The sequence below is a fragment of the Nanorana parkeri genome, unplaced genomic scaffold (assembly GCF_000935625.1).
Source record: "Nanorana parkeri isolate BGI_ZX_2015 unplaced genomic scaffold, ASM93562v1 scaffold322, whole genome shotgun sequence".
In the NCBI taxonomy this organism is placed as follows: domain Eukaryota; kingdom Metazoa; phylum Chordata; class Amphibia; order Anura; family Dicroglossidae; genus Nanorana; species Nanorana parkeri.
Window position 1 is genome coordinate 976,480 of NW_017306590.1, and position 26,478 is coordinate 1,002,957.

At 41.7% G+C, this 26,478-nt stretch overlaps 1 protein-coding gene across 1 annotated transcript in view; it reads left to right on the forward strand.

Annotated features, from left to right (window-relative positions):
• Window positions 1-26,478, forward strand: part of CUNH10orf11 (chromosome unknown C10orf11 homolog) — a 641,101-nt gene that overhangs the window by 453,951 nt on the left and 160,672 nt on the right. Inside the window, exon 6 of the mRNA XM_018558158.1 lies at window positions 4,683-4,689. Within this exon, the coding sequence (XP_018413660.1) occupies window positions 4,683-4,689 (7 nt within the window). The remainder of the gene's footprint in view (window positions 1-4,682; window positions 4,690-26,478) is intronic.

Sequence of the window (26,478 nt, forward strand, 5' to 3'; positions counted from 1 at the left end):
TTGTTCTTTATTTTTTTCTTTTTAATGATAGCAATAAAGTTAAGTGGAAAAAAAATAGGAAAAAAATTTAAAGTTCCCCCCCAATTTTTTTTTTAAGTTACACATAAAAAAGAATTCATTTTTTTTAAAGTCCCCACCCCTACATACACGCATGTAAACATGCATCAGGTGCGCATACCTGCGAAAACGACGATTGCACCCATTACACCGCACATGTTACATATCGCCGCGAACGTCGGAATGAGAGCAATAGTTCTAGGGCCATCAATCACTGATAACATTAAACTGTTGAGCTGTAAAAGCTTTTAAAGCGTCGCCTATGGCCAATTTTGGGTATGCTAGTTTTTTGCGATGTCGCAAGTGTGTGAAATGTTTAAGCTTGACATGTTTGGTGTACCCGACGTGACCCTGTCTTTTATGTTTTAAAAGTGGGTAATATTAGTTGTTTTATAATATAATGTACAAAAAAACTTTTTTTTCTAAATTTTCAGTAATTTCTCCTGAATATAGTAAAAAATAAAAACCCCAGTGGTGATTAAATACCACCATAGGAAAGCTCTATCTGTCCCCAAAAAATGGTATAAAATTCATTTCAGTACAGTGTTGCATGACGGAATAAATGTCAGTCAAAGTACTGCAGCGCTGAACACTGAAAAATGGCCTGGCCAGGAAGGGGGTCTAAACACCTGGTCTTCAAGCGGTTAAATTTGTTTTTTATTTATCAATGTAATTTTTTTTCCCACCTAACTTTATTGCTATCACACAGAAGAAAACAATACCATGTGTGATAGCAATTGGAGGTGACAGGTTCTCTTTATTGACCCTGTCACCTCCAATACAGGAGTGATCTCGGCGACATCGCTGAGTTCAGATGTAAACGAAAAATCAGCTGCCTCACTCTACATTTAGACCTGCTTGCGCAAAGCAGGACTAATTGTAGAGAGGGCAACTTCCCCACAAGGACACCGCTGCCGCCCCTCTGCGCCTTGCCGCCCTAGGCCGGCCTCGGTGGCCTTGTGGGGAATCCGGGCCTGAAGGCAAAAGCTAAGTCTAGACAAGCCGGGTCACACATGTGTAGATCAGAGTTCAAATGGTAACGAAACAGCAGCAAGGAATAGCAGGGTCAGATCAAGCTGGGTCATACACATGTAGATCAGAAGTGTGCTGCCACAGTAGTTGCATAGCATATGACAGTTCATAGTCATGGTTAATATTCATACAGATGTTAGATGAGAATTTATATAGTTTATTTTCCTTAAGCCGTTGACTTATTGATATTGTATGGCTAAGTTCATATACTGACATCTTGTGGTCATTCTAGTTATTACACTTGGTTATTGCACATGTTTTCTGTGTTCCCTCCCATCTATTATGTATTTCCCCTTCTTGCTCAGTGCCTAGTGTCATGGCTGCTTGTAACAGGACCACATGTTAATCTGCATTGCATGCTTGGAAACATTATCATCTTTGACCGCCTTAAATACAGCTAATTCATTCATCTGCTATATCCTGTTCTCTGCTGTAACCTGATGTACAGAATAAAGCACCTTTGTGGATGGAGAAGGTATTTGGTGAGTTCAGCTATCTGATAAGGATTGTCCGCAGTGATTATATCTGCTTATACAGGCCAGGCATAGGGGTCTCAGCAAGGGATAAATCGCTAATACAACAATCGGAGTCACAATAAGAAGGATCAAAATAAAGTCTTGATTTCAGCACTAATGGAGCCTCAGCGATCCTTCAACCTTGACAGATTGTCTCACTTTTGAGGGCTGCTCCTCACAGGGATCAGGGATCAGGGATACCCAGAACACATGCAGATAAAAACATAAACAGAGCGCCACCTCTAAGTGAAATAACATTTATTCCATGTGAATAAAGACAAGCATATATACTAGGGATGACTGATACCGATACTACTATCGGTATTGGTGCCGATACTGAGTATTTGGGCGAGTACTCGTACTCGCCCAAATGCTCAGATACCGGAACTTCCGTGTCATAGGGGAACATGGAGCCTGCTTCCCGGGCAATCAGGAAGCTGGGCGGAAAGTAATAACCCACCTCCCACCAATTTTTTTTTTAAGACCCCCGCCCCCCACATAAACATGCAAACATGCGTTGAGAGCTCCTAAGTGCGTAAACAACTATTGCATCCATTACGCCGCACTAAACTGATGAGCGGTAAAAGCTTTTAAAGCGTCGCCTATGGCCAATTTTGGGTATGGTAGTTTTTGCGAGTTTGCGGACACACGCAATTTTAAAGCTTAACATGTTTGGTGTCTATTTACCCGACGTGACCCCGACTTTTATATTTTGCCAAAAATTTGGATAATAATAACTGTTTTATAACATAACGTAGGGAAAACGTTTTTGTTTTCCACATTTTCAGTACTTCTTTCATTATATAGTAAAAAATAAAACCCCCAGTTGTGATTAAATACCACCAAAAGAAAGCTCTATCTGTGATGACGGAATAAATGTCAGTCAAAGTACCACAGCGTTGAACACTGAAAAATGGCATGGACAGGAAGGGGGTGTAAACACCCCGGTCAGCAAGTGGTTAAAGGTCTTCCACTCTCAGAGAGGAGTGTGGGAGTTGAGGAGGACATGATCAGCTGTGGCTATTGTGATTGATACCTACTGTGCTGTTGTGCTGCAGGGCTAATATTCCTGGGAAGGAATTTCCCCAGGTTTGGGACTTTTAAACAACAAGTCGGTGAGACATCTTTATGTTTTGTTATCTGTGCCAAAGATTTGGACTTTTGCTTTGAGTTTTCCGAAGATAAGCATATATTTGTGTTTACCATTTTTGGCTGCCCCGCAAGAGGAAAATAAAAGCTTTTGGTTTTATGCAAAACCCGCGGTGCGAGTGCTCTGTGAGCTCCCCAACTTCACACTACCTAACACTTAAATCTATCATTCCTCAACATTAACAGTAGAAAATTAACACACTCAAACCATCTTTAACTTAAAGGAGAACCATGAGGTCAGTGCTTTTCACTCACCTCATAGTTCTAGCCGACCTGTGACAATGAGACTGTCACCGGTCGGCTCAGTAGATCGGGAAGTGAGCGAACACATACCCGTGTTCGCTCACCACCCGATCCTGTCACAGTTCTCTGCCGTGACAGGGGAGGGCTGGATTCCCCACTCCCCACTCCGATCCGCCAGTGCTGACTGGCGGAACGGAAGGGGGAGGGGGGCGGGTACATCAGCTGCGGCTACACGCAGCTGGGCGGATCCCGGCATAATTGTCGGGATCCGCTGCGGCGTCTCAGTATACCGCGAGCAGTAGCTTGCGGTATACTGTGGCGTCTCAGTATACTACTCAGTATACTACTACAGCTACAACTCGCGGTATACTGCGCTTAGGGTGACGGGAGGACGCTAGTTTGTGTCCTCCCATTACCCTAAGGAGAACTATGGGGAAAAGCCTTAACCCCATAGTTCTCGTTTAATGCTGAAAATTTACTTTATCAGTTAACCTCATTCTAATGGTTAACAGTTTGCCCACCCCTAACAACCCCTAGGCTACTCTATGCTATGTTAGCTCCTCAAAGTCCATTCATGATTGGAGCCAAATGTATTGGCCATGAAACTTAACAGTTTGTATATCAAGATGTGTTATGATTCCACAAACTGCTACCACTGCTCAGCGGGTCATTTATACTTCAGGACAGGAAAGAATAACACCCCAGTATTTCCTTAGGTTAACATTGTTCACTGCAAGAGTCAGAAGTAACAAGGGATAATAAAATCTAATTTTCTACTGTTGACTGTCTTTTTCCCTCTTTTTTTTCATTGGCTGCTGAGATTGGTTTATTGGTATTTAGAAATGAATGCACGGTGGGTCATGGGTCACATTTTCAGCAACAGCAGAAAATCATATTTCCTTGGAGATTGAACCAGTTATGGAACTGAAGTATTACGTTAGCCAATGTATTAGGTAGGAAAAACAAGAAAATCTAAAAGGTTAAACCATTTTAGCTCGGGAGCAACGCGTTTCGAGGATGTTACCTCTTTGTCAAGCTCACCATTCCTAATGAGCTTGACAAAGAGGTAACATCCTCGAAACGCGTTGCTCCCGAGCTTCCACCCACTACCTCACCAACCTGATCCTTCCTCACCTTACCACCATCCCGGCCGATTCTCCATCCTGCATCATCACCACGGCACGGACACTGGCCCAGACACGTCCATCTCACAGCCCGAGTTCCTCCACCCGCAACTGCAGCCCAGCCAGACATCACTGGCACTTCACATTGCTTCAGCGGGGACACGGGGACACTGTCACATCCATCCGCTCCCGAGACCCTCTTAAAGTAAGTGAACCATCTCCTCTTGGTTTCTCCACTGTGCTACTATCAGTTTCATAGTCCCCCTAGCCTTGCGCCCTCACGTTTGTTTTTTGTTTTTAGTTCTGCTTTAAAGGAGAACTATGAGATGAGTGATTTCCAATGTAGCTCGCGGTATACTGAACTTAGGGTAACGGGAGGACGCTAGTTTGTGTCCTCCCGTTACCCTAAGGAGAACTATGGGGAAAAACACTGACCCCATAGTTCTCCTTTAATTATAGTAAATCAAGTGAGAATTCCTGAAATCCTCTTGCTTAAAGCATGCAAGTGTAACATTCTTCATTAAACAAATCAAAGATCCTAGAACACTTCTTCTACAAGAAGCAAGATTGTACAGTCTCTATATGTATAAGAGCTACCCACAGGTCACCAACTGTGAATGCATTCTTGCACGTACACGTTTATTTTTATGGGCCATGCGGCTATTTAGATACCACTTAGAAGTGTTAACATGTCCTTGGTCAGTTCATTGTTGGGTATAAGTGCTGTGGTGTTGAACTATAACCAGTCGTCTGCACAAGCCCTATAGACTTGTCTTCAAGTGCCAGTGTCACAAAGATTTCTGAGTCCAGGTTTAATCACTGCAGTAGTTGGTGATATGTGGTCATATTGCAGTCAGAGTAGAGTGGGGCTTTATCACGAGGTTGTAATGCTAGGTCTTGGTTTAACCTACTAAGAATGTCTCACTGATAGCACTGTCTCTTTGGAGAATGGGTTTAAATAGCTATGATTCCATAATTTGTATTTATCTCTATATATATTTATATCTACTATATACCATATACTGTATATTAAAAAAAGTTCAGGTTCCCATATATGTGCAGCTCTTCTGCAGCAGTGGAAGTAAATTAAACCTTGAAAGTTCAGGCAAACAATGCCTACATGTGTTCTGACTTTTATTGATTACTTATAAACCCTCTGTATAAAAGCAGTGTTAGAACAAACTGTGTACACCATCATTATTTGAACAATATTGTACTGCACAAAGTATTATATCACTCCTATAAAGGTGATAAAAAGACAGTTACCAAAGTAAAACAGACAGACCGTTATAATCTTAAAATGTGTAGGCCTTTATTTTAGAGAAAGCCAAGGTGTCAATGAGTACAGTTTTCAACACCATCAAAAGGGCTCTATTTGAACTGCAGGTTTGACGGTTCAAGTGGCTTTTAGAAAGCAATTGCTAAAATAACAAAATGTTTTAAAAAAAGGCTTGTCTAGGTCAGAAACCACTGCCAGTGAACTACTGAAGACCAAAAGGAGGTCTGGTAAAGCAATGAATCAAAATTTGAATTTGTCAGTATATTTGTACACCACACCAGACTAGGTGAATGGATGGTCCCTTAGTGTGTAACACCAACTGTCAAACATAAAAGAGGAAATGTGATTATCTGGGGCCCCTTAGCTGAATCCAGCATCAACAACTTAGTGTGACTGGCACGGTAAACTAAAAGGCCTACCACAACATTTTTCAGCACCATGCACTACCCTCTGGTCTGCATCCTGTTAGTCAGATACTGACCCAAAACATACCTCCAGGCTTAATGTCATAAAATGGCAATGTACTATACAGTATTTGCTCCATGATTGTTTTTTGTTAAAGGTACATTAATAAAAACTAAAATAATACAAACATAAACAACAACAGCACTAGCTGTGTATACAGTTAAGGTAGGAAACAAAATGGGGTTACACTTTACAGTCATACCATGCAGCATAATAAGAGTTATGATACCACTGGGTATCTGGTGTGAGTTTTTATTTCTCAGAATGGATGGCTTTGAGTGAAACAGGGAGTGAGGAAGATGTATGCATCAAGTGGAGTCCAAAAGGGTGGGAGGCCTATGGGGAAGGAGGGTAGTCAGTATAAAGTGGTCAAGTGATCTCATCTGACCACATCTTATCAAATTTGGCCCGGCAGCCTCTACTTATATATGTGAGTGGGTATATTGGGAGATGAGGCTGGCCATACACCTATCAATTTTTTTTGTTCAGCCCGTGGCCGGTACATTAAAAAAAGGCAGAAATTCAACCAGTGTATGGGCACCTTAAGTGTTAACTGCTGAAACCCAGTCTATGTAGGAGGAGGGAGATGGGAGTTTCCCCTCTCTCATTTTTTTACTTGCATTTTGGTGGCATGGTAGCTGAAGGCTAGGGAAAGGGTTGCTGGTGTGTATTTCTTCTATCTCGCAGAACAATCATTTTCACACCTTTTTTTTTTACTAAATGACACACTATAAGCCTGAATACCGCTTTGCTCATACGATTTAACACATTTGTAAATCTGTTGCATGACCCTAATACAAACAACATCAGGCCTATTAAATAATGGGAGTGTACCATTGGGTATAATGGTTACAATAATGGTCCGAATTGTGAAAAAGGGAAGGGAAGAAAAAGAAAAGGAGAAATATTTTGTATTATTGGGTGGCAGAATAGCTTTTCCAACCACTAGTTACCTACAACAATATTAGGTCCTTTGCTTTCTATTTCCACAACAACCTTTGTTCATTAGGCCTTTTGTCTGTTGTGGAAGATTTACCCAAACAGTGCAACACCTCTCATTGTCTTGATATGTGCAAATTAAAGGGTTAAGAGAGTCCTAAGCCCTTACATGCAGTTTCTGGCACGGTTCCTCTAACATGTCAAAAAGACGCAGCTAATTGGCAATGATTAGGTATGTCTGAAAGCCGATTCCCTGTGATTTCAGCACACATAATTGTTCTGTGTAATCCAGCCTGTCAGAGGTCTTTCATCTCCCCGAGAGATCACAGACGATGGGTTTGCGCAAGCTAGGTTTCTCTCAGCCACACACGGCTGGCTTCATCCCCCTTTCTGAGGGAATTCTCTCAGCGCTGTTGTGACTAGTTGGCTGCGGATTATGTGTTATATTGAGGTCACCTGTGCGTTCTTGTCCCATGATTGATTGACTGGAATTAATTACGTTGTCAGAGCTGTAATGGATGTTAAGATTGCAAGCTTTGATAAATGCAATGAGCTAGCAATCCTGCCCTATTTCCTGCTGAACAAAATATATAGAAGTATGCAGAGAATATATAAATATATATGTATATGGTTTGACAAATACAGAAAAACACAAGAGGCTAGAAGACAGCCTCATGGGGCCTAACCTTTTGAACCACTGTTTATCCACTGTGCTGCTTCCTATTGTCCATCTCACCATGTTCAAAAATCTATTCAGCCAGTCAAAGAGCTAACTTGAAGTGACTCGCTTCCTGCTGGCACACAGTTCTATTGTGCCACCTGGCATTGCAGGAGTGAGCAGTCAGTTACCAATAGACAAAGGCAATGTCCACTGGAGACAGGGAGTGTGACTTTTACCATATAGGAACAGGGAGAGAGTAACCGTAGAACGTAGTGCTGAGGTGCCCAATTCGGTGGTAGATTAGGATAATTTTAACGATGGACAAGACCATAAAATAGATATCAATTTTTTTCTTAGAAACTGGTTTATAACACCGGCAATGCTATTTGAAGCAAACATACAGCCACTTCTTCTGGCAAGGAAGGGAGGGATAGAAAGAGACAGAGGGAGAGGTACTACCAATACTGTAGACATGCAGTCACTACTTCCTTCTTGTGCTCTCTTAGATGACCCTCACATCTTCAGCTTGTCATGTCAAAGTGGTCATGGCCAAGGTGGTCAAAGCTTGTCATGTCAAAGTGGAAAGATATCCACTTCACGCTAATACATAGAATGTTAAATAAACTGTGACAATGAATTAGGAATAGGGCATGTTGAATTAATAAATAAATAAATAAAGCTTTTCAATTCACAGCAATGGTCTGGTTTGAACCAGGACATAAACTGAGGGGAAATCTACCTAGGGGGTCACAGGCAGCAATACAACATGGCAGTGGAGGTAACTCTTATTCTCTATATTTAAAACGAAAAGTTTCTGTCTGGGACTTCACTGTAATAGTATTGAGAAGACAGTAAAATATATATATTTTTGTCTTTGTTGAGGGTCTTTACTTTTGGGTTGACTAGAGGTTATGGAGACAATCTATACTAACAACTTGCCCATAATAAAGGTTCTTTCTTTTTTTTTTTAATCACCAGGGGTGCAATTTTTTAATATAATTTCTGACCTGTCATTTATTATTTCTTTTATAAACTTCCTATGGTGATTACTTCTCAGAGATGGAAATGCAACATCCCAGACTCTTAAAGGAGAACACCAGTAAAAAATAATAGCCCATTAAAAGCCCATGAAAAAAAAGAAAAAAAAAAGATTTTGCTGCAACATCTTCATTTCAGAGCTGTCCACCACAGTAGTTCTTTGCCACCACTAGATGTTCTCCCTATTCCATGCTGAATGATTGCCGTCATCATTCAACTCATTTTCTCTGAGTTCAGGCTGTCATGGGCCCTGCCCCAGTCTGAGACTCACCTCTTTGTAACATTGCCCTTTCCACCTCCAACATTATTATTATTATTATTATTATTCAGGATTTATATAGCGCAGCGCTTTACAATATAGGGCAGACATTACAATCACAATACAATTCAAGACAAGATGGTAAGGAGGGCCCTGCCCCTGAGGGCTTACAATCTAAAAGGGATGGGGAAGTGATACATGAGGAGGGAGCTTCGTGGGGATGAATTGTTTGAGAACCTGATGGTTGAGCGGTTAGGTTGAGGTGGGATAAGCTTCCCTGAAGAGATGAGTCTTTAGAGATCGCCTAAAGGCAGTCAAGGTGGGCGACAGACGGACAGGTTGGGGTAAAGAATTCCAGAGGATGGGAGAGACTCTAGAGAAGTCCTTGAGGCAAGCATGGGAGGAGTTGACAAGGGAGCTGGAAAGCAGGAGGTCTTGGGATGAGCGGAGCCGACGGTTAGGGTGATACTTTGAGACCAGGTTTGAGATATAGCCGGGGGCAGAGTTGTGGACGGCTTTGTAACATGCCCGTTGTCAGCACATAAAACAGATTCTTGTGTTTCTTCTTCCTCTCTCACTATACCTGCTATTTAGGGTTTGCATATGGCTGATTCTATGTCATATTCAGATACTTAAACTAATTACATTTTAAAAATGCCTTGTATGAGTGAATACAAAAATGCATTCATTTGTGTCTAATGTGTGTGACAGCTTTAAGCTGCCACATTTTCACATTATACAGGTTATATTGTATTGTTAAAGTGTCAGCGAAAATGTCTTGCACTTCATAGCAAAATTGGTGTAACACATTAAGATTTTATTAGCATATTAAAATACATTTTCTTGAACAGCCAAAAGCAGTATTGAGACCACCTTTTGTATCACTTGCCCCTACCTTTTATATTGTAAGCTTTCATGGGCAGGGCCCTCCTTACCATCTTGTCTTGATATGTATTGTAACTGTAATCTCTTCCCAATATTGTAAAACACTGTGCAAACTGATGGCGCTATATAAATCCTGTATAATAATAATAATAATAATAATAACAATACAAATAATGTCTAGTCTAATGCCTGTTAGGTACAGGTATATACCTAACAGGTCCTCTTCTCAAAAACTAACGATTTAATGACCAAATAATTGCAGGACACAATGTTACAACTTCATATCCTAATGTTCCTATACATGCTTTGCTTCCCCTGCACCTACACAGGACCCTGGTTCCTTGCTACAGTCTTGCACAACGTGCCATGTGCATAGCTCCCAATTGTGCTTCATTTGGAGGGACTTTCCCTTCTTTTAGCAGAATTGTAGAAATGTCACCAGCACACCAGTTTTTTTAGATAGCAAAAGCCTTAATTTATTGAAGTTCTTTGTCATATGAACAACAAGCATTTTCGGGAACCACACTGGGTCTCTTCATCAGGCTTTAGCATTGACAATAGCATGGTCTGATGAAGGGACCCTATGTGGTCCCGAAACTACTTGTTGTTCATATGACAAAGAACTTCAATAAATGAAGCTTTTGCTATCTTAAAAGGACTGGTGTGCTGGTGACGTTTCTACAATTCTGCATCCTTCTTTTAGGGCTCGTTCACATCATGCAGCCACTTGCATTTTTCTGCACCTGATCAATGCCAGTTACCGCAAGAGCACACAAAAAACAAGAGAGAGAGGTGCAGAAAAATGCATCTTGTCTTCGTTTTTCCACACCACACCTGAGCTCACCATAAAGTGCCTGTTCTTCTCTGGACTTTTGTGATAGTTCAGTAAAGTAAAAAAAAAGGTGCCTTGTGTTGTATAAATAAATTGTATAAATACACCAGCCCAATCCATTTTAGCACGTGAGCTGGTGTGACTGATCCCTTAGAGCCAAAATCCTCTGTCTCTTTTCCCTCTCTTTGGTATGATGTATGGACGTCTATAAAAGCATTTACTATTTAACTACCAAAAGTGTTATACTACACTAAACCTTTCATCTAACTTATAGATTATTGCATTTGTCATTTGAAAAAGCCAGTAAAAGGGAAAGTAGTGGTAAAAAAAAGCACTTGTGGGTTTAGAGTGGAAGTTACATAAAAAACTACAATTGCTAGCAGGTAGGGATGTTTGGCAGAGAATGCAAAGTCTCTTCTGCCAAAAATGTTCTACCTCTTTGCCCAAGTAGTTTTTCCATCTGTGTGCGCAAACTAAGCTCATCTCTAAGATGCCATGCATGGATTCTCATGCATCAGCGGCCACCCAACGGCCAAAGAGGATTTCCAGGGAACCCGGCAGTGGCAGCAAAGGAGATGGCGGAGATCTTTGTGTACACTGTACAGCGCATGTGACGTGCAGTGTGCACAAACTCGGCTCATCTCTAAGATGCTATGAATAGGCCTGCTGCTGGGGAGGATTTAACTCCTTTACAGATGCATCTGTGGCCACCCAGTGGCCACATATGATTTCCATGAAATCCGGATGTGGCAGCAGTGGAGATGGTGGTGGTGGGGGACCGGACATGGATCCAACAATGCTGGAGAAGGGCACATTTGTAAGGTAAGTCTGCCATAATGTTCAAGTATCCTGTGCATATCTGCACATTATGCAAAAAAAACACCCTTCACACAGCAGTTTACTACTGCTTTAACCAATCATTTTTTGCATAATATTCCTTCATGGTCTGTGTAACTGGGGGAATTTGGGTGGTGGGGGGTTTGTTTACATAGTTTGCACCAGAAAGTGTCATCTCAGAAAGCTGGGAGGTATGGATGTGTGATTTTGCCTTCAAGTTGTTCTGTAATTACTGTATACTGTTCTGTATTTTCTTATATAGACTGCTAATACATTCTATTGGAAGCACATTGCATATCTTGCTGGTCTTTAGAGTTAACATTCAAAAATATTCCCTTTTATTTTGCACATGTCTCTGTATGAGTTGCTAACCAGGCTTTCTTAGTGTACAGAAAGTTTCAGCTCAGTTTTCTGCTTATCAGGCTGTTCGTTTAATGAGGTGTTCTTAGCTGACTTTCTGTCTTAAAATGTTGTTATTTTTTTCCTCCACCCCCCCTTTTCTTTTTTGTGCTTGTCTGTGTAGGGACTTTGGAGCTCTCAGGCTGGAAGGGTTGTTAAGTGAGTTGAAAGGCCTTTTGGTGCAAAGAGAGATGAAGCAGATGAGTCAGGATCAGTAAAACACCTCTAAATAGGAATGAAAGATAAACACCCAATTGAGCGCTGCTTCATCCTCTTGCATGAAAGCCAATGACAAGGACTTAAGCCGATATAAGAGCGTTGCTAATGATCTGGAACCCTGGGCATGAAAAGGGGGGATTAGCTGGTAATTTATAAACAGATAAAATAAAGAATCTGTTACAGTGTAAAAATGCTTTGAGGTATATAATCTTGTTTATTTATACTGATAATATGTTGAGGGTAGGATAAATATAAAAAAGCTTAATGCGATATTTATGTACTTCAGTTTTACTTTTACATTTTCTACTGATAAATTGGAATATTTGTTGTGGTCTTGAAAACGTATTGTTGGCCCTCTGAGGACCAGACATAATGTTTCAGCTGTAGTCTTATTATATACATACTGGACAAATAGGTTAAACTGTTAAACATAAATTATCCAATCCCCCACGATCCAATAGCTCAGTGTTGTGCTCTGGCAAGGATCAGGCTGTATAGGGGTATTGAGGCAATTGTGTGATTTGGCCAATGCAACTCTTCTTAAAAACAGGGAAAGAGAGTGTTAAGGGTTTATGTACAGTACACGTGTCACTTTTAGGACTTGTTCACACCAATGGTCGTTGAGATGCACAATTGATATGCAATTGTGTGGTGCTCCTTAAAAATACAGGCATGGCTCATTTTTACACAACGCATACCAACGCACAATTGTTTTTTATGTGTTGAGCCTGCATTGATTAAATGCTGATCATTGTAGCTCAGCGTACCTGGTTTGAATGAGGTCTGGAAGTTTGGCTTTTGCATTTTAACATAGTAATGCACAAATGCATAGGTTTGAACACAAATGACAGCAACATACTGCATTTCGTCTGCTTTTCTGCTTTACCTTTATTGCAAACACATTCCGCTAGGTCATTTCTCAACCTTTTTCACTTCACCCGTTAAGAATATGCTAAATCTCAAGGCACCCAAGTGTAAAATGTAAGAACATAGATATAAAAAATGTTGTGTGGTTGCCCCCCAAGTCTATATCAAACTCTTATCCTACACTGTGGTCTGGTATGGATTTTAAGGGGGATAAAAAAATAAAAAGATGTGGCATTCTACCTTCACATCAGAAGCCCCCCTTCACATCATAGTCCTCAGTCCCACCTTTTCAACAGAGTCCTACCTTATAATCTTCACCACAGTGCAGCTGCAGCAGTATGGCAGAAAGTGGTATGTGGAGCAGATCTGGATGGAGGTGGGCTTCTATCCTCTTCTGAATGCTCAAGAAGGTTCTGGATGTAGGCCCCCCTAGATTAGCATCATGCATTTGAGTGGTGCTAGTGGCCAGCCTGTCTGCCTCATGGAAATGCATGAAACTGAAAATTTGAAGGCACCTCTGGCAAAGCCAGAAGGCACCCCAGGTTGTGTTGGTGTACAGCAATCTACAAGTCATGCCACAGATTTTCAATTGGAATGAGGTCTGGGCTTCGACTAGGGCAGGGATAGGCAACCTTGGCGCTCCAGCTGTGCTGAAACTACAAATACCATCATGCTTCTGCCTCTGGAAGTCATGCATGTGGCTTGCAATGCCTTATGGGATTTGTAGTTTCAGCACAGCTGGAGAGGCAAGGTTGTCTACCACTGAACTAGGGCATCCCAATACATTTCAATGTTTCCCTTTAAACCACCCCAGTGTAGCTTTAGCAGTATGTGTAGGGTCATTGTCCTGCTGGAAGGTGAACCTCCATCCCAGTCTCAAATCTGTGGCAGACAGATTTTCTTCAAGAATTGTCCTGTATTTAGCACCATCCATTTTTCCTTCAATCAAGACATTTCCTAGTCCCTGCCAAGGAAAAGCATTCCCACAACATGATGCTGCCACCACCATGCTTCACTGTAGGAATGGTGTTCTCAGTGTGATGGGAAGTAATGGGTTTGTGCCACATATAGCATTTCCCATGATGGCTAAAAAGCTCAATCTTAGTCTCTTCTGACCATAGAACTTTCTTCCATGTGTTATGAGAGTCTGCCACATGCTGTATGGTGAACTCCAAACGTGTATTCTTATTTTTTTTTTCTTTCCGCAATGGCTTTTTTTCTGGCTATTCTTCCATGAAGCCCCACTCTGTGGAGTATAGGGCTTAAAGTGGTCCAATGGACAGATGCTCCCATCTCCGCTGTGGATCTTTAAAGCTCCTTCAGTGTTATCTTTGGGGTTTTTGTTGCATCTCTGATTAATGCGCTTCTTGCCCGGTCTGTGAGTTTTGGTTGGTGGCCTTCTCTTGTACAGTCTTTTGCAGATATGTCTTGGAGTAACTGTGGACAAACTGGTTTCTATAGCCATATTTTTTGGTACTGTTCCACAGTTAAAAACTAATACTTGTACTTAATTTCTTGCTGCTGCAAGATGCCTAATTTCCACCTTCTGGAAACAAACAACCTTCCTGGATCAATTAGTATTCCTACAGAATGCCCATACAGGAGATGGAACACCTCAGAGCAAATCTTTGGGACAAATGCATTTTTCTGTAAGTCTAGGATCACATTAGTCCTGCTTCAGGATTGTGAATTCGCAGTGCTCTTTATGTAGTGTGATCATGTATGTTTTTATGTGTTTATGAAGTGCTTTTGATTCGTTGTCATGCTTTAATGTGTTTTTCTTTTGACTAAGGATGTCCTGATACCGATACTAGTATCGCTATCCGGGCCAATGCAGGGCATTTTCACAAGTACCTGTACTCATGAAAATGCCCCAATACTAAAGGCCGATACTGGCCCTTTCAATTTTTAAAGAAGTTCAGCTGCCTGAGGTCCTCCACTTGCTGGGGACCTCAGGCAGCCTGCTGGCGACCTCAGGCCGCTGCCTTTGATAACATCGATCTGGCCATACATTGCCCCCTCCTTTGGGAGGATATATACGAATGACGCCTGCACAGCGCAGGCCAATGGCGGCTCAGGAGAGGCGGAAACTTGTTTACAGCGACTTTTTTAAACACCTCAGCTGACAGGTCTGCCGGAGCTTTTGCTGGCTGTGCTGCTGTGCGCTCATCCCTCCCAGATACACAAGCTATCTGCTCCTGCTCCACAAGGTAATGACTATTAATGATCCTCCCTTATGCACATGTTACGCCTGCTCTTTGCTAATGGCAGTACTATCTTTTAGCATTCCGTCAGACAAGCCAACCCCCCAGAAAGACCAGCACTCTCAGAAAAGGTAGGCGGTTGATCCCTGCCAGTTCACACCTATTGCTTACCAGTTATGATCTTCTAACTGTAATGCTGCTATCTCTTCCACGACAGCCCATCCAGGTCTTTGAGGGATCCCTCTCGCTCTTCTAGTAATGAACGAAGGCCATCTTCCTCAGTCAGGAGCAGGTTTCCCTCCAGGGAAAGATTCTATTCCCGACAACCAAGACAGGGACAGGTGCAATAGGTCGCCCTCCAGCTGCCAGCAACTGCCTCCAAAGTCCTCTGAAGTACGTCATCATCCTCAACCTATTCCTAGTGGTTGCTGGGCATGTCCTAACCCAGCGTTACCTGGAAAGACAGCTTGTGCATGTTTCATTGAAGCGACGAGGCAAGGAAACAAATAGTCTGCGAGTGGTCTCACTGATGAAAAAGGTCTTCTAAGATACCCTGAAAGAATTTACTCTCAAGACGCAATCAGATCGTTTGGCGACTGCACTGCAGCATTCAGACCCTGTACCAGGTCCCTCAGGAACCGATCTTATTGCGAGAAGGGATCATGTATTTGCGAATCATTCAGACAGTTCTTCAGCTGCAGAAACTGACCAATCTAAATGTTTTGATTTTGCTTTGGTTCAACCCTTCGTTAGAGCGGTGAGACAGGCCCTTCTATAGGAAGATCTGCCAGAACAGCCGGAAAAGAAAAAACGTTACTTTAAACGCGTGATAAAGGACATTTGTTCTTTTCCATTTATGGAAGAAATTAAAGACATCTACCCCTTTAGAAAGGAAGATATTAAATACTTATAGGAGTCTCTTACAGTGGATGCGGCCTTAATGAGGCTTGCAAGACACGTGACATTACCGCTGGAGGATGCGGTTTCATTTAAAGATGTGCTGGACGGACGGGTAGACATAGATCTTAAAAAGATCTATTTGCTGGCAGGAGGGGCATGTAAGCCGACAGTTGCAGTAGCTTCCACATCAAAAGCCTTGGAGGCTTGGGCGGACAATATAGAAGTGGCATTGTCGGATGGTCTCAGTAAACCTGAAATTTCAGATCTCCTTTGGAACATCAGGTTGTTCTCTGCATTTGTCACTGAAGCTTCTATTGACATGATAAAGCCATTGTCAAGAGTAATGTTAGCGGAAGTTACTGGAAGAAGCGCCCTTTGGCTCAGACCGTGGTTCGCAGATCCCTCATCTGAACAAGGATGGTGCAGAATACCCTTTTCGGGTCAGTCCCCCTTTGGAAATAAGTTGGATACAGCAATTGCTAAAGCTACTGGTGGTAAATTGGGATTCATCCCATAGGACAGGAGATTGGTGAGGCAGAAGAATGCGCTTCAGAAAAGCATCGTAGGGACACAGTAGAGAAGCAAGAACCTACAAGCCAGCGAAGGAGTTCCGATGGCCCTGGAGGTCCTCTGTTTTCTCTTCAAGCCAGAAGAAGAATGTCTCTTAATCGGCTCAAGATGCGCAAATTTCGGAAATTTCGAAAAACACCCAGAATGCCAAAAAGATGCCTTTGTGTTTGTGAAAAGGAACAATTCAAGATAGAGTCTTTACAGATGATCCTAAAAATAGTACAGCCTGGGGAAATGGCTATTATCAATACACTTGAAAGACGCCTATTTTCACATCCTGGTTCACACAAACATTCAAAAAATGATTTCCTTCTCAGTGGCAAAGATGCATTTTCAGTTAATTTGCGTCTCTTTTGGTCTCGCCACACCTCCAAGGCATCTCCTGCTTCGGATGGAAGGGATTTGTATATATCATTATCTCAACAACATTCTCCTACTAAATTAGGGTCGGGACAGGCTATGTTCCCATCTTACATTAGTACTGTTCACTCTTAAAGCTTTCGGCTGGATAGTGAACCGTGAAAAAAGCCATCTTGTCCCAACGCAAGACCTCATATATTTGGGGGCCAGAATAAATACGAAAAAAGGCACAGTCACCTTGCCGTCAGAAAGATACCTGTTGTTTGACAAAGGATTTCAATGGCTTTGACCGCAGATGTTCTTTCTGCTACAAGTGTCTACTGATTGTAGGCACTATGGTGTCCACAGTGCCAATGGTAACATGAGCCCAGTGGGATACTCGGCTCTTTCAAAAATAATCACTTAGTCGATAAAGAACAGCCTCAGTTGGTTTAGAGAGAAAAACCTTCTTCACTCTCACTCTCTACGTCCGATTGCCTGGTTAGTGATAGCGATGGATGCAAGTGAACATGGCTTAGGGGCCAATTATTCAGGTCACCTGGCTCAAGACTGTTGGTCCTTCCCTGCGAGGGGCATGGTGTCCAATATACTGGAATTCAGGGCAGCTTTTTAAGCATTGATGGCCTTCCGAGATCTAATTTGGGGGAAATCTGTCCTACTAAAAATTGACAATTTGGCAATGCTAGCATATGTGAAGAAGCAGGAAGGTACACAGAGCCTGTCATTGTTGCAAGAAGTAGCCCCAATCCTGGATTGGGCTCAAGTCAACCTCTTACACTTGTTGGCAGTGTACATCCCAGGTATTCAGAATTGTCAAGTGTACAGCTAGACATCAAGGAGTGGTCGCTGCTCCCACAAGTCCTTCATGTTTTGATGAAGTGGGCTTTTCTACCAGAGGTGGATCTCTTTGCTTCACCAGCCAACAGGAAGTTGAGGAAATTCTACTGGAGACAACCTTGCCAGCAGGCGGTGGCAACAGATGCCTTAACGGCAATTTGGGCTTTCCAGATGGCTTACTCCTTCCTTCTTTTTCCCTAATTCTACGATTCTTGAAGAGACTCATGTTGGAGAAAGTGTTGATATTTGCAGTCATTCCAAGAGACCATGGTACCCCCTCCTTGATCAACTAGCGATGGGGTCTCCGCTCCCTATACCATTGCTGTGGAATCTTCTTTCTCAGGGCCAAATTCTCCATCAGGCACAAGAGAAGCTGTGCTTGATGGCATGGATATTGGAAGGAACAGGCTGTTAGGGTTAGGTTGCTCTGAAAGAGTTGTGCACACCGTGCTGCACTCAAGAAAGAGCACCACTAATAGAGCATATAATAGAAGAGGATCTCAAGCTTCCAGTCGTCTTACTGCATCATGGATGGTGAAGACAATAGAGTTGGCATAGCTAAACGGTCGACGGCTCAGAAGGATGTTATGGCCCATTCTACTTGGAGGATCTCCACATAGTGGGATGCAACTAGCTGAATCTCGTCTGAGACAATTTGCAAAACAGCAACTTGGTCCTCCATCCATACATTCATGACGCATTATTTTGTAGAGCCAGCTGCTCTGACCACTGTTGATTTTGGGCAGAAAGTCATTGCTTTTGCTTCTGTGTGTGATTAATATTTTCAAGCATTCCCTTCCTAGTTATTGCGAGTTACTTTCCATTTGTGTGCTGACAGGAAAACCGGAAAATTAAATTTCATACTTATCACAATTTTCCTTTCCTGTCCAGCTCCATGGCAGCACAAGAATTCCCACCCGCTGGAAATCACCTAGTTACGGAAAAGTGGGCTATTGGGAATCTCAAATGCATGAGCTATGATCCTATTAAAGGGTGGAGGATGGGATTAACTCATTTATGTGCTGCCACGGAGCTGGACAGAAAAGGAAAATTGCGGTAAGTATGAAATTCAATTTTCCGTTTTTTATATATTGTGTAATTTTTTTCTACTTACCATTACTATACAAATTTTAGGTTGTAAAAAGAGATTAAGCCCGCAAGTCATTCAATATTGCAGATCATGGTTGCTTCTTAATCTTGCCTCAGATTCTTAACTCATTGCAGATATTTAATACCACTGAAGTTCTGGTGAAGGCAAATTAAATTGGTTATTGCCATCTCCAAGTATGCATGCTGTAAGCCTACGTATGTGGTTCTAAGTAGAAAAAAACCAAAACATTGTTTTTTTCATGAGTGAAATTAGTCAGGAAAGGTTAATCACTATCAAAGAGGTTGTTGGACCCACTTAAATGGAATTGATGTGGTTCTTTGGTGACGATGCATTGACACTGGATCCACTCCAGATAACTGGAAAGGTCTCCAAAATGCCCAATCTAATGTACATCACCTTTTGAAGTTTATGTTCCAGTTCTGGTCAGCCAAAATTATGATTTCCACTTTATTGGATTCCCTTAACACATTGACAGACTTTTTTGGCCTTATAGGTGACAGTTGAAATTTTATATGGAGCAGATGCAACAAAAATATCTTGTAGACATTGTAAAAGTGGGTACCCCGGAATTCTTTATTGTTGCACCAGATCATACACAAGTCTTGACACTAAACTTTACTAGACAAGTGACTTCTGTAAGAGTACATGAAGGCTTAGGCAATCTGTTGTTAAATTCTTAGCAGCTTCTGAGTTGATAGTTCTTTTTGTACCCTTGTGTATTTACTTTAGCTTTCATTCTGTAAGTGTAGTCTTAGATGGAAATGTATAAAGAACCTTCAAATGCATCCATTTTAATGCCTGCATTTTGCTTATCTAAGCTATTTTTGGAGCCATTTTTAAGAGAAGTTACATGCTGTACTATTATATGCCTATTATGCTAAACATACAAGGTAGCATTGTATGTTCACCTGTACCGTGCATTTTTTTTCTTTTTTAAAAAAAATGGGGTCCCTTCTAACATTCCTACCTAAATACCTACCTAAACTGGTATTTGTTGTCAGGGAGAACCACACGCTTTTTTTTTTCTTTTTAAATGTCATTTATTTTCTTTAAAAATGTCATTTTTGATGCAAGAAGTTCTATACATTGTACAGATGTGCCACTTTACAGGCAGTTTAAGGGGACCCCCCAGGCACGATATTTAAAGGATTTTTTTATTTTTATTGTTTCACTTTAAGTAATGTTAAAATCACTGCTCCTTTAAAAATTTTATTTTTTTAAAGTGTTTTTTTCATTGATTCATGTCCCCCAGGGCAGTACCCTGATCCCCATAAACGTTTTATGGCCATTAACTTGCATATAAGCCTTCGAAATTGGGTCAATTGATTTTCAAAGTTCTACCCCCATAGACTTGCATTGAGTTCGAGTTCAAACTTTTTCCATGTTCAAATTCAAACCGAAAAGGGGGATGTTCGGCTCATCTCTAGCCATATTTAATTGGAACACATGGCATTCCTGCTGCAGGAATCCGTATGTTTCTGCCGCATGAATCCCAGAACGCTCTGTGTGAATAAGGCCTAATACTTTAACACTGCCACACCTAGAAAGCTAGGTAAAGGTGGGTTATAATTTGTAACCCCACTTTCCCCTGCTTAATTTTTATTGATATAGGAACATGTTCAAATCATTTTTTTTTTTATCCAGGAAGAGAGTAGTGAAACAGCAGAAATTCAGCAAACACAAATAAATGTGTGAGTTAGCAGTTGTTTGGTAATAACCAGTGCTTGCCATTCTCAATCACTCCTTCCATTCAGGCAAGTTATTTTATATGACAATAGAAGTTACTGTTCCTTACATTGCTCAGTCATATACAAGAATGCACTGCAAGTGGAGGAAGTTACTAACTTCAGACTAAAGGCTTCAGTTGGTAAGGCTGTAAGGCATCAGAACACGTGTCGTCTCCGCTATTTCTGTGTCTCTTTGTCGGTGTTACGTCTACTGTAAACGGTCGCACTGGAGCACAACTGCGGGAGGGAGTGATGGCGTGTAAGGGATTTTGGTGTCTCAGGCTTCACTCCCAGTCTTAAGGGGGAGTTTGAGACTCTTGCATCATAGCCAAATAATTTTAAACAGGAATTTCGTCAATGGGCTATTTCCTCATAGCACCAGCAAAGGTATAGTATAGGGTTAAATGGTGTATAATCTTGTTGGTGAAGCAGTATGTTTACACAGATCTCCTCAACGTCAAATAGAATCTCCCCACAACAGTCTCAGAGATATCAGTAGCACAATAGTGTATAGTTCAGCAGCTGACAGTATGTAACAGGCTCCCAGTGGAGCGAATACTTGCTGTTTGAGAGGCGGCAGAGCAGCGAGGTGCAGGGGTTGGGTCCTGCTGGCAGAGTCTTAGGGTTGAGTCAGGAGACACAGTGTGGTTCGGTAGGGTTCAGTAGTCAGCAGGCGTTCAGATCCGATTATTGAACGCCATGCTGCCACAGCTGGGGCTTTAAATAGTCCCAGGATGTGGGAGGAGACGGCGGCCGGAACGAGTGACTTCCGTGTTCCACCGTGGAACGCAGGCCGCTCGCGTCAGAACCAGGAAGTCGAGCGACTTCCGCGTTCCACAGTGGAACGCGAAACACCCGACATGGAAGCCGGCAGGACCGAGGCTGCCCGGCCCCGAGAAGAATCATCACAGTCGGCTTAGCTCCTGCTGGCTCTGACATGAGAGCCAAAGAGGAGATCACTCCAGCGCTGCACTGTGGCTGGCTGATAGGAGGCAGAGGCACAATTCCTTGAGGGCACAAGTGAACCGCTGTGTGCAGCCGCAAAACTTTGTGGGCCCTAGATGTGACAGTGGGCCCTGGGCAAATGCCCACATTGCCCTCTGGATAAAGTGGCCCTGGCTTCTATACAGAGTGGCCTTGAGTGTGTAGGTGCTTGTGTGCCTAAGTCAAAATGCCATATACAGACAGGCACTGGCCAACAAATGTTTCAGTATAATGCTGTATATTTGCATCACTGTGGAATGTATCATTTTTCTACAGATAATAGTTGTGTTTTCAAATAATTTCTACCATAAAGGGTACCGTTACATTTTATGCAAAGATCTTGCTACCTTTTGCTTTGATTCTGTTGGCATACCTATAAAAGAAACCTATCAAACTGCTTTCATAGAAGGCACTAGCCATAAGCATGGTGATAAAGTCTGCATCAGTGAAACTTGTTATCTTCAGTCTTAACTCCCCTGGACTTGTTTAAGATTGTACAGTGAGCGCCAATCCTGGATGGGCAAGAGCCCCTTGTGAGCCCTTACCTGCCTGATAAAGTCTGACAAACAGCTCGTTACCACTTAATTAGGCAGGTGAAAATTTACCACCCACCAGACAGAAGCTGAAATGGTCTCCTGCCGTCAGCCGTGTAGAAGAGTTGCAAGGCAGGGCTGCTCAGTTTTAATTACCCTTAAATCTGCTGAAATGCAAACTTAAATAGCAAATTAGTTCCTCCTGAAAAACTGTAAGCAATCTTGTATCATTTAGTGCCTCCAAGGTATACAGATTCAAGTGCCTTATAAACAAAGTTGTATTACTGTGTCATAGCTCAGGAAAACCATGCAGAGCATTGCGCTTCAGTTTAGGCAGTACACGTATGCTGTGGCAGACTGTGCTGCATAAAGTAGCATCACTAGCCAAAAACAGGCACCATAAAGTGCAAGCACATATAATCCGCTTATTAAAAATTCTCCCCTCTGCACACCAGGAACCTTGGGACTCAAGCAAGTTAATTATTGTTAAGCATGTTAAGTATTCAAATACCAAAAAAAACAGTGCCCCCTACATCCTAAACATAATATGGGAAGCTCTTCGTACTTGACTAAGTGCTTGTATACTGAGCTCACCTCATATTTTTAAGGGCTCCCAAGACATAAACAGAAGGAATTTTCAGATGCATTGCATATGTATTGCCACTTAGTGCTACTTAGTGATGTTACTTCACAGTATACTGCATAGTCTGAAGGCAGGTTTACTTTAAAGTCCATATAAGTGGTACAATTTATATAGGATAAAACAGATTTGTACTTCCCATGTTTCATGTTGCTGTTAACTGGGAGCCAATTTTATAAGGTTAACCAAAATAAATGAGCATACAAACCCTGCATCACTTTCTTACAATCTTCCATCACCTAGGATTGATCATTCTAACCTGCGATCTGAGCTGCTAACTGCAACGTCATGTTATTGGGACATAGTTAAATGAGCTGTTAGTTTCTAAAACTGTTAAGTGCCAAATACAATTTGTATGTTGTTTTTTAAATCCGGCTTACGGTATGTAACTCTCTCCCCCACCTGCAGCTTTAGGAAGGCTCTATAGTCTTTAATTTTTTTTATACGCTGTATGGGAAAATGTCTGAGTGTAAAGTATAAGTGTCACTCAAATGTTTTAAAAACTTGAATTCTATGTGTAGGTTTTAAAGATATATGCTTATTACATTTTCAGTTTCTGCTTCATGCTTAGTAGTGATGAACAATGTTGCATCTTGCTGATCCTCTCATCTTACACCATGTCTGCCAGACTTCTATCATCAGTCAGTACTCTCCCTGCAGTGTCTTGCAAAATGCACAATGCTCCTGTCAGCCAGAGGCCATGTAATCTTTTGCATAGACATTAGCTCACATAATGCAGCTCACGAACAGCCATTTTTGTTTTCTCATGGTAAGAAAAGTAGTTTTCTTACTCAAAATAATAATGTGTTTTGGTAATATTGACATTTGCCCTATTGAGTAATGTGAAAAGTGAACTTAAATTCTATTTAAGTGTCCACTAAACCTTTGCAATTGCTGTTACAGAGATGTAAGATGGGTTTTCTCATTAGCTGCGCTACTGTTCTTAGTGAATTTTGCTGTGTGCTGGCTGCTGTCACTATGCTGGTGAACATTTACTGTCTGTCGAGTACATTTTCTTGTTATATACGGCAAATGCTTCAGGTTTTTAGATTGGCTTCAGACTAGAAGTTTTGTACAAATTTGATAAACATGGCATTCTAAATTTTTTGGCCCTTAGCTGAAATCTAAAAAAAAAGAACATATTTTGTCTCTTCAAGAGAGTTTCAGATGTGATTTTGCACTGTAATTGTAACTCATGAATAAGTACTAGTCAAATTCTGCATCAAAGCATCCCCTCTCCCAGCGCACCTTCCTGCATATCCTTACACATGCTATACACAGTAATGAATAGCTTCTTAAAAGGAAAATATTTTAATTGCATTTTAGTTTGGGGCTTGTTATTAGCAGAGAGGAGCTAAATTGAATAATGCAATCCTGGTAATAATTATGTGTAAATGAGCACGTTTAAATGATATTTTACAGCTTCTTTATAAAATTACAGCTAGAGGCAGTACTATGATAGACACACAAAGGCCGCACAGAAATTATCATAAACTATTAGCTTGTTTGCAAAGGGTTTTATGTTAATCTTCGAGTACTTAAAGCACTCTGCAATTAACATATCAGGGGGAGATGCCTCCGAGTGCTCAGATAAAAAGCTATCCACATTAACGGAATCAAAGCAAGAAGGGGTCACCCCCTCCTCATCATGCACACACATATACACACGCGTACGCACACATACAGCTTTCTGTTATTAGTTAAAGACTTGTAGTGATGTGTTATCTAATCAAGGTTATAATTAAAGCTTCTCTGTATTAGAAATGACAGGCGATGCTGTAGTGATTCCAGCTGTATAATTGTGGGGAAAATGAAGTGGTCATACTGTTTTCAGCAAGAAGAAAGAAGCACATACTTTAATGTAAGGCCTTTAAGATGTAAAGCTGGGGAAAATGCGGTAATTCCATTAATTGATGGACAATCATTGGTGTCACAAAGCCGGCCCCTTTTTTTAACCTTGATACCAATACACCAGGGGTCCTAGGAATTACACTCAAGAAAGTCTCTCTCCATGTGCTATTAGTTCCCAGTGTTGTAATCTTAACGCTGTACCTTCAGAATGTAGTGGCCACCAGTCACTTTACTTGTTTTTTAACAGTTCCTTTCAAGACAATTTGAAGGAGAGCTAAAGTGGGTACAAACAGGATACCCAAATATGCATAAACACCCCAAGCAGACTGTCTCACCTCTTTTGAAGCACCTGAATTTAATGATATCTACACAACAGTAGCAGGACAAGGGTTTCTCCAGTACTAAAGGTTCTTGTATTACCATTCCTTTAGGTCCTCTGGGCTCTATGTAGCTCATGCTGTATCAGCACACTTCAAATAAAGACAGTAAGGAAGTCAAAGAAATACCTGTTTCTAGTTATGACTGTCACAGTGATGTAGTCTTTATGGAATTTGGAAGGTTTTATTGGGCAACAACATCCATCACTTCTGTCTTAATTATTAGCAGAGAGTGAAAAATACACAGCATTTCATACCTAGTGAAGTACATCATTTAAAACTGGACTGCTGATAGTACTTTTTATTAAATTTTTTGATGAGTCTCATAATTTTCATTTCAAAGCTGGTGCTGTGTGGCGGGAAATTCCCAGGCTTCTCTGCATTTTGGCCAGTTACTTTGTTTTTGGCAGTCCTATAAAAGGTTTATCCTTTTTTTTTTATTTCCAAAAGGCTTTCTAAGCTATAAACAGCTGTTTTGCAATTTCTGTTAGAAACTGGCATTCTGGCCTTTACCTTAGAAATTGCTAAGGATGGCCACGTATAGATAAATATTTCATTAGCTAGAAGAAAATATTCCTCATCTCAAATTATCACCCTTGGAATAGATAGACAATTTTCATTTCTCTTTCTCTATGATCAGTGTAAAGTGTTTTACTGCACATAAGCACATAGTAGGGTTAATTTGAATGCAATCATCTACCAATTTGTTTTTGGATTCTGAAAGGAAACTGGAGTACCCAGAGGCAATCCCCATAAACATCGGAGGAATGTACAAAGTCATTGTTGGTGGTGGGATTTGTTCTTCTGTGTCACTGTTATTATCACCCCTTGGTGACCAACAGAGAGTGGCATATGGTAGAGGAATATTTGTGACCTAAGGCATTAAAAACTTTATCTGAAATGTATGCTTGATACCCAACTTATTTGTGCCCTCTTACACACAACACAGCATAAGTTAATGTTGCAGTGCAATTCATCAAAGATATAGCTGATCGCTCATGAAGAACGTAGCAGAAATTACCCGAGTTCTCTGCAAATGACAACTTCCCTTCATTTGATAAATGAGTGACATCTACCCTACACACACACCGAGTTTCTGATAAACCATCTATTGCAGGGCTCAAATTTTCCACTCGCCTGCTCGCATTTTGCGAGTAAAAATAAGGTGAGGGCGTGGAAATTTCGGTCTCTAGGTACCGGCTCGCAGACCAACTCCGGCCCGCGAGCCGGTACTATGTGGCCCGCAGCCAGCTGACATGTCAGGCACACAGTCGCAGACCGCGTACCTTGCTTGCGGGAGCAGCTCCACGGTCTGCATCTGTGTCGGATGCAGACCGCAGAACAGCTCCTGTCAGCTCTGGCTTCCTTCGCCCGGAGCTCTGACAGTTCTGAGCTCCGGCCGAAAGAAAGGATGGATCGATCCCTGGTTATCTGTGGGTGTATAATGAGGTCTGCTGCAGACCTCACTAATCACCCCCAGATAACCAGGGATCGATCCTGCTCACAGCCTCCTCCCTGCAAAGACCGGAACAGGTGAGGGGGCTCGGGGGGGTTGAGTGTGTTATTATTGTGTGTGTGTGTGTG